We start from the raw sequence: 14,224 nt of genomic DNA, 5'->3' as shown, positions 1-14,224 counted from the left end.
ACCAGTCCTAAGAGTTCATTCAACTTCCTCCTCTTACTAAATATATTGGCTCCCTCTTTGGACAGGCTGGCAGTCTAGATGGGGGGGGGGGGGGTTCTGGCTTTCCCTGCTCAACAATCCCCCCCCCCCTCAGTGGATAGGAACTATTTAGGAGGCTGTCTTATCTCATGCAGTTGGTAGGTTAATGACTGCCTTGGGTTGTATTCATTAGGCACTCAATGTAAGAAAWTGGACTGGGGAGGGATAACCTGAACTTGACCAATAAGAAATGCTAGTTTTCGTTTTCCATTGCGAAATGCTTTGCTACGATATTCCCTAATGAACACAACCCGTGTGTGTGGATCTGCTTTGGTCAAAATTAGAGGTCCACCGATTATGATTTTTCAATGCAGATACCGATACCGATTATTGGAGGACCAAAAAAGCCGATGCCGATTTAAAAAATAATAATAATATATATAAATAAAAAATTTATAATAATTAAAAATATATATATATATTTTTTGTAATAATGACAAATACAGCAATACTGAATGAACACTTATTTGAACTTAATATAATACATCAATTAAATCAATTTAGCCTCAAATAAATAATGAAACATGTTCAATTTGGTTTAAATAATGCAAAAACAAAGTGTTGGAGAAGAAAGTAAAAGTGCAATATGTGCCATGTAAAACAGCTAACGTTTAAGTTCCTTGCTCAACATGAGAACATATGAAAGCTGATGGTTCCTTTTAACACGAGTCTTCAATATTCCCAGGTAAGACGTTTTAGGTTGTAGTTATTATAGGAGTTATGGGACTATTTCTCTGTATACCATTTATATTTCATATACCTTTGACTATTGGATGTTCTTATAGGCACTTTAGTAATGCCAGTGTAACAGTATAGCTTCCGTCCCTCTCCTCGCCCCTACCTGGGCTCGAACCAGGAACACATCGACAAAGGCCACCCTCGAAGCATCATTACCCATCGCTCCACAAAAGCCGCGGCCCTTGCAGAGCAAGGGGAACAACTACTCCAAGTCTCAGAGCGAGTGACGTCACCGATTGAAATGCTATTAGCGCGCACCCCGCTAACTAGCTAGCCATTTCATATCGGTTACACCAGCCTAATCTCGGGAGTTGATAGGCTTGAAGTCATAAACAGCTCAATGCTTGAAGCATTGCGAAGAGCTGCTGGCAAAACGCACGAAAGTGCTGTTTGAATGAATGCTTACGAGCCAGCTGCTGCCTACCATTGCTCAGTCAGACTGCTCTATCAAATCATAGACTTAATTATAACATAATAACACACAGAAATACGAGCCTTTGGTCATTAATATGGTCGAATCCGGAAACTATCATTTCGAAAACAAAACTATTATTCTTTCAGTGAAATACGGAACCGTTCTGTATTCTATCTAAAGGGTGGCATCCCTAAGTCTAAATACTGCTGTTACGTTGTACAACCTTCAATGTTATGTCATAATTAAGTAAAATTCTGGCAAATTAGTTAGCAACGAGCCAGGCGGCCCAAACTGTTGCATATACCCTGACTCTGCGTGCAATTAACGCAAGAGAAGTGACACAATTTCACCTGGTTAATATTGCCTGCTAACCTGGATTTCTTTTAGCTAAATATGCAGGTTTAAAAATATATACTTCTGTGTATTGATATGGTTAGGTACACGTTGGAGCAACGACAGTCCTTTTTCGCGAATGCGCACCGCATCGATTATATGCAACGCAGGACACGCTAGATAAACTAGTAATATCATCAACCATGTGAAGTTTACTAGTGATTATGATTGATTGATTGTTTTTTATAAGATAAGTTTAATGCTAGCTAGCAACTTACCGTGGCTTCTTACTGCATTYGCGTAACAGGCAGGCTCCTCGTGGAGTGCAATGTAAGGCAGGTGGTTAGAGCGTTGGACTAGTTAACCGTAAGGTTGCAAGATTGAATCCCCAAGCTGACAAGGTAAAAATCTGTCATTCTGCCCCTGAACAAGGCAGTTAACCCACCGTTCCTAGGCCGTCATTGAAAATAAGAATGTGTTCTTAACTGACTTGCCTACTTAAATAAAGGTGTAAAAAAATATATATATATCGTTGTCCAAAAATACCAATTTCCGATTGTTATGAAAACTTGAAATCGGCCATTCCGATTAATCGGTCAACCTCTCGTCAAAATGCGTTGTAACTTCTAGTGAGCTTGGTCAGTTGTTGACTTTGACTAGTGAATGCCCCTTTTCCTGTCTGCAGGGAACTGGTCCAATAAAAAGTTCCATGATGGAAACCCCCTTCCTTCCCTAATAAATCCCTCATTCTCCAATACTCTTTTCTCCTTGTAAACTCCTGTCTTTCTAAAGTCTCTACTCTCTCTCCCTCATTATCCACCCTCCTTTCCTTGTCATACCCTTTATACACACACACACACACACACACACACACACACACACACACACACACACTGTGAATGAGGCCTATGTTTCCTCTGGCCAGAGCCCCAGTACTTCGGAGGCATCCACATAGCAAGGCCTCACTCAGACAGCAGTCCATTAATGAATAGCCAGAGACTTGAGGCCCCTGTTTTGTCAAACACCCATGGCGCTATATAGCTCAGTTACACCATAGTCTCTACCGTCCAGGCCCAGTTTAGTCTAGCTAGCAGACACTGTTAAATGCTCAATTGGGTTGTCTCTGTCAGGCACAGGRGCAGTCAGGGAAGGTTGGTCACAGACACARGGTTTGCTTTGGCAGKGCAGTCTAAAATGGAGGTRTATTGTCCACAGTCTTGTAGTCAAAGATGATGCAAGTACTCTGTACAGCACAGTGGAATCAGAAGAATGCACGATGTGGTAGACCTGCTCTCTCTCACACACAGTGTATTCTGAACAAAAATATGAATGCAACAATTTAARAGATTTTACTGAGTTACAGTTTATATAAGCCAGTCAGTCAATTTGTAATTAATTAGCCCCTAATCTATGGATTTCACATGACTGGGAATACAGATATGCATCTGTTGGCCACACATACCTAGAAGAAAAAAAAGTAGGATGCAGCCTCATGCAGCGCGACACCTCCCCTCGCATAGTTGATCAGGCTGTTGATTGTGTCCTGTGGAATGTTGTCCCACACCTCTTCAGTGTGGGACAACAACAATTGCACACTCCCTAACAACTGGAGACATCTGTGGCGTTTTGTAACACAACTGCACGTTTTAAGTGGCCTTTTTTTGTCCCCAGCACAAGGTGCAATGACCATGCTGTTTTTTAATCAGCTTCTTTATATGCCAACATCTGCCAGGTGGATGGATTATCTTGGCAAAGGAGAAATGCTACATTGTAAACAAATGTGTGCCTAAAATTTGAGAACTTKTAGTGCATATGGAAAACATCTGCAGTCTTATTTTATTTCAGCTSATGAAACATGGGACCAACTCTTCAGTGTATATATTCGTACACACCCTTCCTCTGACAGCTGTTTATAGGCTGCTTCCCTGAGGAGTCTTGACAGGCCGAGCTGGAATGTGGACGGGGTGGCTCGGGTCACCGACAGACGCCCTGGCCCGAGCCTTCCCCAGGCATTCTAGCACATGTGCACGTGACACTGGGCCTCAACCTCAAACCTTTATGGTGGATTTATCATTGAAGCACCCCCTCATATTTCCCCTCCGCGCTCTCCCCGTTCACCTCCCTCTGTGAGCTAGCAGAGAGAAGAATGTATTTTCTTAGTTTTTTAACCCGTGGTTGAGACTGTGATGACACTACGCTGTCGTCAGTAACACCACCCTGCTCCATCCGCTAACCCTTCTTGCTCTTTTTTTCTCTCTTTTTTGTTCTCACTGTAGTCCGACTGCATTTCCAACCCAYTCTCAACACAGCTAAATCCCCCTCTGTTTGTATTAAAGGGATATCATAAGTGACCCATTTTTTTTGCGCTGCTAAAATGTGGCTGGCACTCTAGGGTGATTGCAGACAAACGGCTGTGATTAAACTGCAAGAAAGAAAGCGAGGGGAGAGTTGGATGCAAAGATGAGACTGAGCCTGAGGGGCAACGAGTTTCTTCTGTCCAGACAGCCCACCCCAACAAGCTTACGATGGCAGCGTTCACCCCACACCCAGAGAGAGAAGCAGACACCTTGCAGAGTTTGTTTTCACGGACACTAGCTAGTCGGTTAATACCCAGCCACTGTGTTGTCAGGCTGCGGCCCGGGAGCAATTTCCTACCGGCTTATGAATTTGCATACTTCCAACACATGGTAATTGTTGCCAAGGGTATTGAGGTAATTGTGATATTAGCTGCAGTGCTAGCTGGAAAGTAAGCATGCTGTGTCCTGAATATGGTATTAGCCCTCTTTTTAATGGTATTTGTTATGCAAATTAATGGAAGGGAGCACAATGGCTCATTATTTCATAGATATGAAAGGSATCATGCATTTTTATCAGCCGTGCAATTTATTCTATTGTTTTATTTTTTTGTGGGGCGGGGGTCCCCTTTTTTTTTTTTTTTTATATATCATTCCAATTGCAAATCTATGCCAAGACTCAGCCGGGGATGGAAAGCTGCTCTGAAATTCCCTGAGAATTTGTCATAAGGACATTTTGGTGATGAGTGGTTTTAAGATGCCATGCAATAGTTTTCAAGTAGGACAAACCACAGCTAGCTGCTCTGAAGCAGAGGAGTCTCTAACACCCTCACTAATCGCCTTGCTACAGTTCAACAAAGCCCGTGATATGCATGTCTAGGGTTTTAGTGATGCCACCTACCACAACCCAGAGGTCGGCTCAGTTCATGGTAAGGAATGCGATACAGGCTGCACTTTGGTAAGCCCCTGGCATTAGTGGTCAAGTCAGCAGCCCCTGGCATTTGCTGGACCAGAGATGGGCACAAGTAAAGCCAGGCCAGTGCCCATTCTGCCCACGGCCAAAACATCCCCTTTTACCCTGCTGCTGTCCACCGAACGCGGGTACAGCGACGGCGCGTTAATCTGACTCTTGCCTGGCCCACTGGCGCTGCCCGCTGCATTTACTTAGCTGGCAGTCGTCCCTCTCTGTGGTGTCCCTCATCCCGCTATCTCCCCAGCGCATCATTACATCGCTACGTTGGTGTCAGAGCCCATCCATATGCCTTGTGCAGTGGTAGCACTAGCCGCGTTGTTTGAAACACTGCGTATTGAGTTGAACTTGAGATGATGATCAATTATTAAATGTAGTTTAGCCATGGTTCCTCTCCCTACTAGGTGATTGATTGAGACTCTACTGGCCTATAACTCCTGGGCAATATTCCAAACTTGATTCAGCCAAGTCATTGATAACAAATTCTGTTTCACAAAAACATCTTATGTCATCGAGTTGAAGTATGCTATAATATCTATATAGCATTGAATAATGTAGAGATGTGTAAGAAGAGCTAGCAGCTCTGGCGTAGCCGTGCTCAGTTGAATGCAGGCTGCAAGCTTGGCCCCTCATGGCGCCTTTATCCTCCCTGGCCCCTCTCTTGCTCTGTGCTGGAGATATGTAACAGCAGAGAGGAGAAAAGGGGGGAGGAGGAGGCGAACAGCCTGTCTGCCTGCAGTTAGAGCCAGAAGGAGAGGAAAAGAAATCATGGAAAACGGCACTGAAGGCTTTTTGTTTGTCCWCTCTGGTTGAAATAAGGGTCAGACCATTAGTTTGGAGGGAGAGAGATTGGGGGAATTTGAGAGGGGTGCATGTGTTTTGGGGGAGGGGTGTTGGTATTAGTTCTATTGTTCATCTGCTATCAAACCGGCCCAACTAGTTCCACCGGGTCCCCCACAAGTGGTCTGTTTGTTCATTTGCCTTTCCGATTGACTGGGCTAATGTGCGGTTAGGCCTCATGCGTCGCTCACTAACGGGCCACGACCAAACTGTCTTGACGGAAAGAAATTCCTCTGAACATTGAAGTAAGTGAATAAGTAGCAAACTGAGGTTTKTGTGGAGAGTTGTGGACAAGATGTTCCACTCTATGGTATGTGTCAACGTTAATAAGTAACTGAATAGTTTCTGCTCGGCCTCTAGGTTTCTCTATCTGCCCCCACTGAATAGCCCCTCTATATAGAAAGTTGCCTTGATGGAAGTTTCAGTCAAACTATTAACGACGCCCTCCGTCAGATGGCTTCTGCATTAGTCTCTCTCGGTCTGTGCTCTCCCAGTCCTTTCCTCTTCCATTCTTCCCTCTCTTGCTCTCCTTCCTTTTCCATCTCTTTCACTCTTCCCCCCCCCCCCCGCCTTTCACACTCTTGCGCTCTCTTCCTCCTCCCTTGCCAAGCCTGTTTGTTGAGCTCCAGACAATCATTTCTGCCCAGACCATCTGTTGACTGAGAGCAGATCTCATAGCGTATCGAGGGGGTAGAGTAGCGGAAAATGGAACAAGTGGCTAAGAAAAAATCTAGGAGTGAGGGAAGGGGGGGAATACTGAAAAAAAAGAAACGGTTGGTGCTGGGGTAGAGGGGCAGTTGGACAGGGAGAGCTGGAGGAGTGGGTGGGAGGGCTTGTGATAGGAAAGGAAGGGGTGGTGGAAAGTAGAGTACATGAGAAAAAGCAGCAGCAGTGGAGGGGAGGCCATGTTGGCTTGGGAAGGCAGCCTGGTTCGAGGGGCTCCAGTAAGGCTAATGATCCCCAGAGCCTGCTCACCCCCCCCCCAAACGTCCATCCACGCTCTAAATTTGTCTTGCACAGTATTGTCCATTTGAGGCCTCCCAGGACCAGCGTATGACTTTTCTTAATAATCGCTGGCTGTCATCGTGGTCAGCATCTGGGCTGGCAGCACCGAACAACAGAATCCCTGACAAATGGGACATGTGGTCCTGGTTTTCCAGAATCTCTCTCCTGTGGACTGTCAGGAGATTGCAAGGCTTTGCGGTCTTTCAGCACTCCATCCACAACACTCCCTCTCCCTATATGCTGAAGGACGTTTTGTTTTCTGTTATTGCAGGTCAAACTTTTTGTAGTACTCTGACAATAGCAGTTTTAATCATGGATTGTAAATGTGTCTGTTCTCAGTCTCTGTGATCCACACATTGTATTGCTATCAGACCGTGTGAGTGATTGTGCAATTTAGAAACAAAGCATCATGTTAGCTTCCCTGGCTGCTCTCTTCCTGTTTTTCCAATAGTTTCAAATTCCTCGGCGAGATCATGTGCCTCATGGCATTTCCGTTGGTTTTAATGTTTTTAAAATGATACTCGTCTTCGACTGCATGATTTCACGTGTGGCTATTCTGATAATATACTTGACTTCTGCTACCAGTTCTATGATAAACATGTTTTTTTCTCACACCAATTTCAACATCAACAATTTATGAATCGCTCTTCTCCCCATCCAGATCCGTGAGGTTGTTGAGGACGTTGGCTCCACTCCGGGTTCAGTGCGTTTGTGAGCCGCTGGATCCGGTGAGTGAGACCGTTGCCGGGCCTACAAAAGGATGAAACCGGATGGGGCTGCCATGGAGCCCACAGAAGCCGTAGGAGCCGAGCCCTCGGCCCAGGGGATGGCCACCGACGAGATTCCCACCCAGCCAGCTCCTTCAACTTCCCCGTCCTCTCCAGCACAGCCTGAAGACACCCACAACAGCGCAGCGCAGCCTGAAAACCCCACAGCCCCCTCTGCATCCAAGGAGGTCAATGGGGCCAATGGCAAGGCAGCAGCGGACCCCAAACCCAAGGCTAAGACCGTGGGCTTGGCTAAACCACGGCCAGGCACAGCTGGCACCAAGACCGCAACGGGTCCGGCATCAGGACCCAGCACCTTGCGTCCGGGCACGGCCCCAAGCCACATGGCCAATGGATTAAAGTCCTCAGCCAGTGACCTGGCCAAGAAAGCTGCTTTGGACAAAAARAGAAGCACCACTATAGCTGGAGCACCGGCTGCAGCCACAAAGAGGTCCGTGGCYTCCACTGTCAGGACCCAAACTAAGGTAGCTGTCGGAGTCCCCAGGTCCACCTCTGCTACCAGGCCAACCAACGCTACATGGACTGCGGCGACGGGGCCTGGCACTCCAACGAGGAGACCTCCAGCTGCTGGGCCCATTAATGGGGCTGGGGCCAGACCCAAAACCACAGGTGAGGAGCCAAAGACTATACACACACATACTGCTGAGTATTTTCTTGTTAACCATGCTTTGTTTAGACACACAGCTTTKGTTTTCCTTTGTCCCATGTTGAGTCTTTTAGTTACTGTCCTATGTGTTTTAGAGCTCACACAAACCCACCTGTGCTTGGCTGCAGACATATTTGCTCTCAACTCCTACTACACCAATCCTTCATCCCAGTCCTCACCTCCACCCCTCATCTTCATCCCACCTTTTTCCTCCCCCCATCTCTCTCTTCGTGCACTTACTCATTCACTCTCCCTCTCCTCTAGCTTCCAGACATGCTGCCCCCAAGCCTTCCAGCACTTCAGCTGCGGCCAAACCCGATAGGACACTGGTTTCCAAGACAACCAGGTAAGGCAGCCTATCCCGTGCCAGCACCACCACCGGGCATGCAAAGTGATTTACCGGGCAGTGTCATTTGTGGCCGGCAAGTGCACATTTGAATGAACTCAAAAGAGGGGGGAGGGGGGCCCAGGCACTGTTTATAGTTAAAAAAAGAACCTCTCCCATCGCATACATAATACAATCACCCAAGATCTGAGGAGCCGCTTTGCACAAAAGGCATCACTCGATAAATCGGATCAGTGACCGACTTGTTTTGCGAGGAGCTGAAATGGAGTGTCGWTGAAAAATGGCCATTGTGGGTCCCGCCGGTCTGTTATTGGATTAGGTYTCCCACTGTGTCTCAAAATGGCACCCTATATTATATATTGCGCTGCTGTTGACCAGAGCATTATGGGTCCTGGGCAAAAGTAGTGCACTCTATAGGGAATACGGTGCCATTTGGGACGCACCCCTAGTCTGAGTCACACGAACAGAAATATACCTGAGACCGAAGAGCACGATCTCACACTGCMCCAGTCAGCACCACAGTGTTACTGAATAACATGGGTTATCCCCACCCACCAGGGCAGGTGTTATTCACTGGGGCGTTCTAGCAACTCTATGGGTGTGTCTCAATAATTGTAATGGTCTAAAGTGGCAACCTCATCTCTTGATGGAGATGAGGTTCTTTTAGACTATTGAGATGTACCCACTATACAGTATTATGGCTCCACATCTAATCTCTTGTAGACAGACTATGTAAACATAAATGGTACTGTAGATCTGTTATGAGACAACGGCGCGTGAGATAAAGAGCAGCGTTAGTTCCAGTGCTTTGGCCAAATCAAGATTTTGTAGGTGTTTGCATTTTTTGAATTTCGAGAGGGGACATTTGGCCCGTAGACTTGCCYGTAACTTGCAAAGAGAGTGGGTGGAGCTCTTTGTTAGACCATGGATCGAAACCTATCTTCTCCTAATGTGTATGGACCCAGAATTTAATCGAGCATCTGACCAATTACGCGATTAATCCACACTTAGTGCTCCACAGGACATACTGTTCAGCTCTTAGTTTCAATTAGATTTCTCTTCTCCCACTTCCTCCCCAATGCTCTGCTTTTATTCTGAGACGAAATATTGAACTGACTCAAACCAGTTGAATCCGGGAACACACACCGCTTTACCACCCCCTCTTTAGTTGGACTAAGGACAAGTACGAGTTGTTAATTTCAGCGGGTGTTTTAACAGGTGTATGTGTTGGACTTGAAACTGGCACCACTTGTGGAGTGGAGCTCTAGTTTGGCCTCGGGTTGGCACTTAATTGCAGCATGTCTTATTAATGCATGTATCCCAGTGTMCTTATCCTTTGAATTATGCAGATGTGGGATGGTTTCAGCTGCAGGATTGTGGTTGCAAGACTTTCCCAGAGGGAATGACACTTGTTTTTGGAACATTGTGACATCAGGCTTTTTTTCTGTGTGTGATGACTTGTCAGGCATGTGGGGGGTGGATGGTGTGATTTTTTGATGGATTGGCATAGAGAAACGGCAGGTCACTGTGTGTGAACATACAGTGCGTGTTTGACAATAGGAGCAGCAGGTTGTGTGTGAGAGCATGCTGCCTGTGTTTGACGACAGGCAGCCAGACCGTCTCTCCATCCATGCTGGGCCCTGTTCCTGCCTCCCTGGGTGAGTCAGGGCTGGTGAACAGGCCTCTCCCAGCCATAGCTGTGACTGCTGCTCTCTTCCGTTAGTCATGAGTCTATGAGCAGGGCAGGCGGCACGGGGCTCATATATAAATATAACATTACTGKTCCGTTTCACCACCTGCAACAACAACAACAAACGTCAGACAGGCCATAATACAAAACGAGATGAAAGAATGGCCTATAATACGTTGCCATAGTTACACATTGTCAGAGAAATAGGGGTTCCTTAAACTATTCATATTAATTGCCCTAAGGGGTGAAATAAATTGTACCGGATAAGAAGCATAAATCAATATATTAGAGGCGAACGGGCCACAACAAGGGTGAGTGAGATTGGGTGGGAGCCTCAGAACAAGGTGATTGGATACAGTTGGCAAAAGCAAGGGGATTGGGTAGTGTGGCAAGTGGCAGGGTGAGTTATGGTATTGGATTGAAGGGAAAAGGGCGGTTGTCGACTAAGTTAGCAGATGTGCTGGTACCTTGAGGCATAGCAGAGCTGTTTTAACACCTGGTCTCGCCTGCCACACTTCTGGCACACACACTGCTGGGTTGTGTTCAGTAGGACAAAAACATTTTGAAAGTGGAATGCTCTACCTGAACTTGTCCAGTAACAAACGCTAATTTCTTTCTGTTGCAAAATGTTTTGCTACGGTTTTCCCTACTGAACGTACCCCAGGTGAATGAGTCCACCAATCCCCTAATGCAGTGGTTCCCAAACTTTTTATAGTCCCGTACCCCTTCAAACATTCAGCCTCCAGCTGCGTATCCCCTCTAGCACCGGGGTCAGCGCACTCTCAAATGTTGTTTTTTTTGCAATCATTGTAAGCCTGCCACACACACTATACAATACATTTATTAAACATAAGAATGAGTTTGTCACAACCTGGCTCGTGGGAAGTGACAAATAGCTCTTATAGGACCAGGGCACTAATAATAATAATAATTTTGCTCTTTATTTAGCCGTCTTACATAACTTTATTTGTTCATAAAAAATTGTGAATAACTCACCACAGGTTAATGAGAAGGGTGTGCTTGAAAGGATACACATAACTCTGCAATGTGGTATTGGAGAGAGTTTCAGTCTTAAATCATTTTCCACAGTTTGTCTGTGCCTGTATTTCGTTTTCATGCTAGTCAGAGCCAGGATCCCACTCTCACATAGGTACGTGGTTGCAATGGGAATCAGTGTCTTAACAGTGCGATTTGCCAAGGCAAGAAACTCTGAGCGCCGCCCTATCCAGAAATCTGGCAGTGGCTTCTGATTAAATTACATTTTCACAGAACCGCTTGTTGCAATTTCATTAAGGCTCTCGTTCAGATATTGGTAAGTGGACTGGAGGCAGGGCATGAAAGGGATAATTAATCCAGTTTGTGTCATCCGTTTCGGGAAAGTACCTGTGTAATTGCGCATCCACTCAGGTGCTTTGCTATATCACACTTGACATTGTCTGTAAGCTTGTTCATTTGCACACAAAAAAATCATACAATGATGGAAAGACCTGTGTGTTGTCCTTGTTAATGCAGACAGAAAAGAGCTCCAACTTCTTAGCCTCAATTCTGTCCCGCACATTGAATATATCGATGCAGTTTTGAGCAATATCGCTGAGGACAAGACCATGTTCTTGATCATGGACCATCGGGAAGAGCGCCAAACTCAATTGATGATGTAGAATATGAGTTTGATGCCTTGGTAGTACACACGAGTAGTGTATAGCTTTTGCCGGTAGTGCCTTTCCTCGGCCACAGTTGTTTTATATGTGCAAAGTAATGTAACAACTCGATGAAACCTTCACTCTTGCTCAGACATTTAAGAACATGCCAATTTGAAATAAGTTTGAGCGAGAATTAGTACAATTTCGAGTAGTAAGCACAGATACCATTAATAAGAAGGGGGTAGAAGCATCTTATATGGTGAGCTACCGAGTGGCTAGGACAGGCAAGCCCCATACTATTGTGGAGGACTTAATTCTTCCTGCTGTCGTGGATATGGCTGGGACAATGCTGGGGAAAAGGCCAAAAAAAACTACCACAGACAACGCCTTCATCAAACAACACTGTTTCACGACGCATCAGTGACATGGCAGGAGATGTTTTGAAACAATTACTGCTTCGCATACAAGCCAGTGAATTATATGTGTTACAGCTGGATGAGTCAACAGCCGTGGCAGGCCTGGCACAGCTCCTGGTGTTTTTCCGTTACGTTTATTAGGCGATCAATTAAGGAGACATCTCTTCTGAAAACCACTGGAAACCAGGACAACAGGAGAGGATATTTTTAAAGTACTGGACACCTTTGTGACATCAAATGGATGGTCAAGATGTGTTGGTATCTGTACTGATGGCGCAAAAGCCATGACAGGGAGACATAGTGGAATAGTAACGCGCAAGCAAGCAGTTGCTCCCGACTGCACCTGGGTACACTGCAGCATCCACCGAGAGGCTCTTGCTGCCAAAGGAATGCCTGACAGCTTGAAAGACGTTTTGGACACTACAGTGAAAATGGTTAACTTTGTTAAAGCAAGGCCCCTGGACTCTCGTGCATTTTCTGCACTATGCAATGATATGGGCAGCGACCATCTAGAGCATGGGTGTCAAACTCTGGCCCGCGGGCCAGATTTGGCCCGCGGGGTAATTATATTTGGCCGCGAGACAATACAAATTACTACTAAAGCTGGCCCGCCGGTATTATACAGCGCATTCACCGCTAATACTACGAATCCCATAATGCTCTGCTGTTGTTTTCGCGCGCCAATCAGGACAGGACCCAGAAACGCCCTCTCCTCTGTGACAGTAGTCATAGCAACATAGACGCTACAACTGTCAGCGCGCTATCCCTTCCCAAAAATGGCGAAAAGAAAGGCAGAAAACAGGAGCTTTCTGGACAAGTGGGAGGCAGAATATCTTTCTCTGTGACATCTCGAGCCATCTCGATGCGCTGAACCTGCAGCTTCAGGGGCGGGGGCGCATCATCACAGACATGTACGCTGCAGTGAGGGCCTTTAAAACTAAACTGTGCCTGTGGGAGAATCAGATGCTGCAAGGAAACCATTGCCATTTTCCCTGCTGCCAAACCATAAAAGCGCAGATCTCTACCGCCGTGTTCCCATGCGCACAGTTTTGCTGAAAAACTCAGTGTTCTCGCCGCTGAGTTTAGCCGGCGATTTGCCGACTTCGATGTCCAGAAATGTAGGTTTGAACTGCTTAGTAATCCCTTCGCAGTTGATGTGGAAAATGCACCAACCCACATCCAAATGGAGCTGATTGACTCCAGTGCAACGACACGCTGAAGTCAAAGTATGATGCTGTGGGCGCCGCACAGTTTCCACGGTTTCATCCCTGACACAATGCCTCAGCTCCGCACCCAAGCTGCTCAGATGCTCTCCATGTTCGGCAGCACTTATCTATGCGAGCAACTTTTCTCCTCGATGAAGATGACCAAAACAACTCACAGGAGACGTCTGACTGATGAACACCTTCGCTCGATACTGAGGATTTCTTCAGCTCAGAGCCTGACGCCAGACATTGATGAACTAGCATCCAAGAAGAGATGCCAGGTATTGGCTTGGGCACATCAGATTAGATCAGTGTGCAATAATTAATGTTTTCTTTGTGCACTTTTTCTTGCTAACAGGCATGGGCTTGAATGGTTGATTGATTTATTATCATTTTATTTGTAAAATTATTAGCCAGTGGAAGTTTATTTTGGTATTTAAAAACAGAAGGCTGCAAATAGAAAAGAGGCATACAATTTTTAGTTAAATTTTATTTATTTAATAAATGAATGCCATTGATGTGTTTTTTCATTTGAAATTCGATTTTGCATGTCTCCACTATTAAATTATATATTGTATGGTAATAAGCGATGCTTGTTCCATATTCAATGTTAAGCAAAACTTGTTTGGGTCCATATTAAAAGGTTCATTTGTTCAATGTTGGCCCGCGACTTTGTTCAGGTTTTACATTTTGGCCCACTGGGTATTTGAGTTTGACACCCCTGATCTAGAGCTTTTACAACAAAAGACTGGCTTATCTGGGTGATGTTTTTTCTCGCCTGAATTATCTGAATCTAGGATTATAGGGAATCTCTGCAACT

The 14,224-nt window shown here is 45.7% G+C and overlaps 1 protein-coding gene across 3 annotated transcripts in view; it reads left to right on the top strand.

The window, feature by feature from the left end:
- The window catches only part of LOC111951952 (treacle protein), a 53,758-nt gene that overhangs the window by 12,925 nt on the left and 26,609 nt on the right, over nt 1-14,224 (top strand). For all 3 annotated transcript variants that reach the window (XR_011477638.1, XM_023970367.2, XM_070441000.1), the window contains exons 2-3: nt 7,335-8,070; nt 8,372-8,453. Coding sequence is in view for 2 of the 3 variants with exons in the window: in XM_023970367.2 (XP_023826135.1) it covers nt 7,434-8,070; nt 8,372-8,453 (719 nt within the window). In the remaining variant the exon portion in view is untranslated. The remainder of the gene's footprint in view (nt 1-7,334; nt 8,071-8,371; nt 8,454-14,224) is intronic.

Source organism: Salvelinus sp. IW2-2015, linkage group LG1, assembly GCF_002910315.2.
Source record: "Salvelinus sp. IW2-2015 linkage group LG1, ASM291031v2, whole genome shotgun sequence".
NCBI classification, from domain to species: domain Eukaryota; kingdom Metazoa; phylum Chordata; class Actinopteri; order Salmoniformes; family Salmonidae; genus Salvelinus; species Salvelinus sp. IW2-2015.
This window is presented reverse-complemented; position numbering and strand designations above follow the sequence as displayed.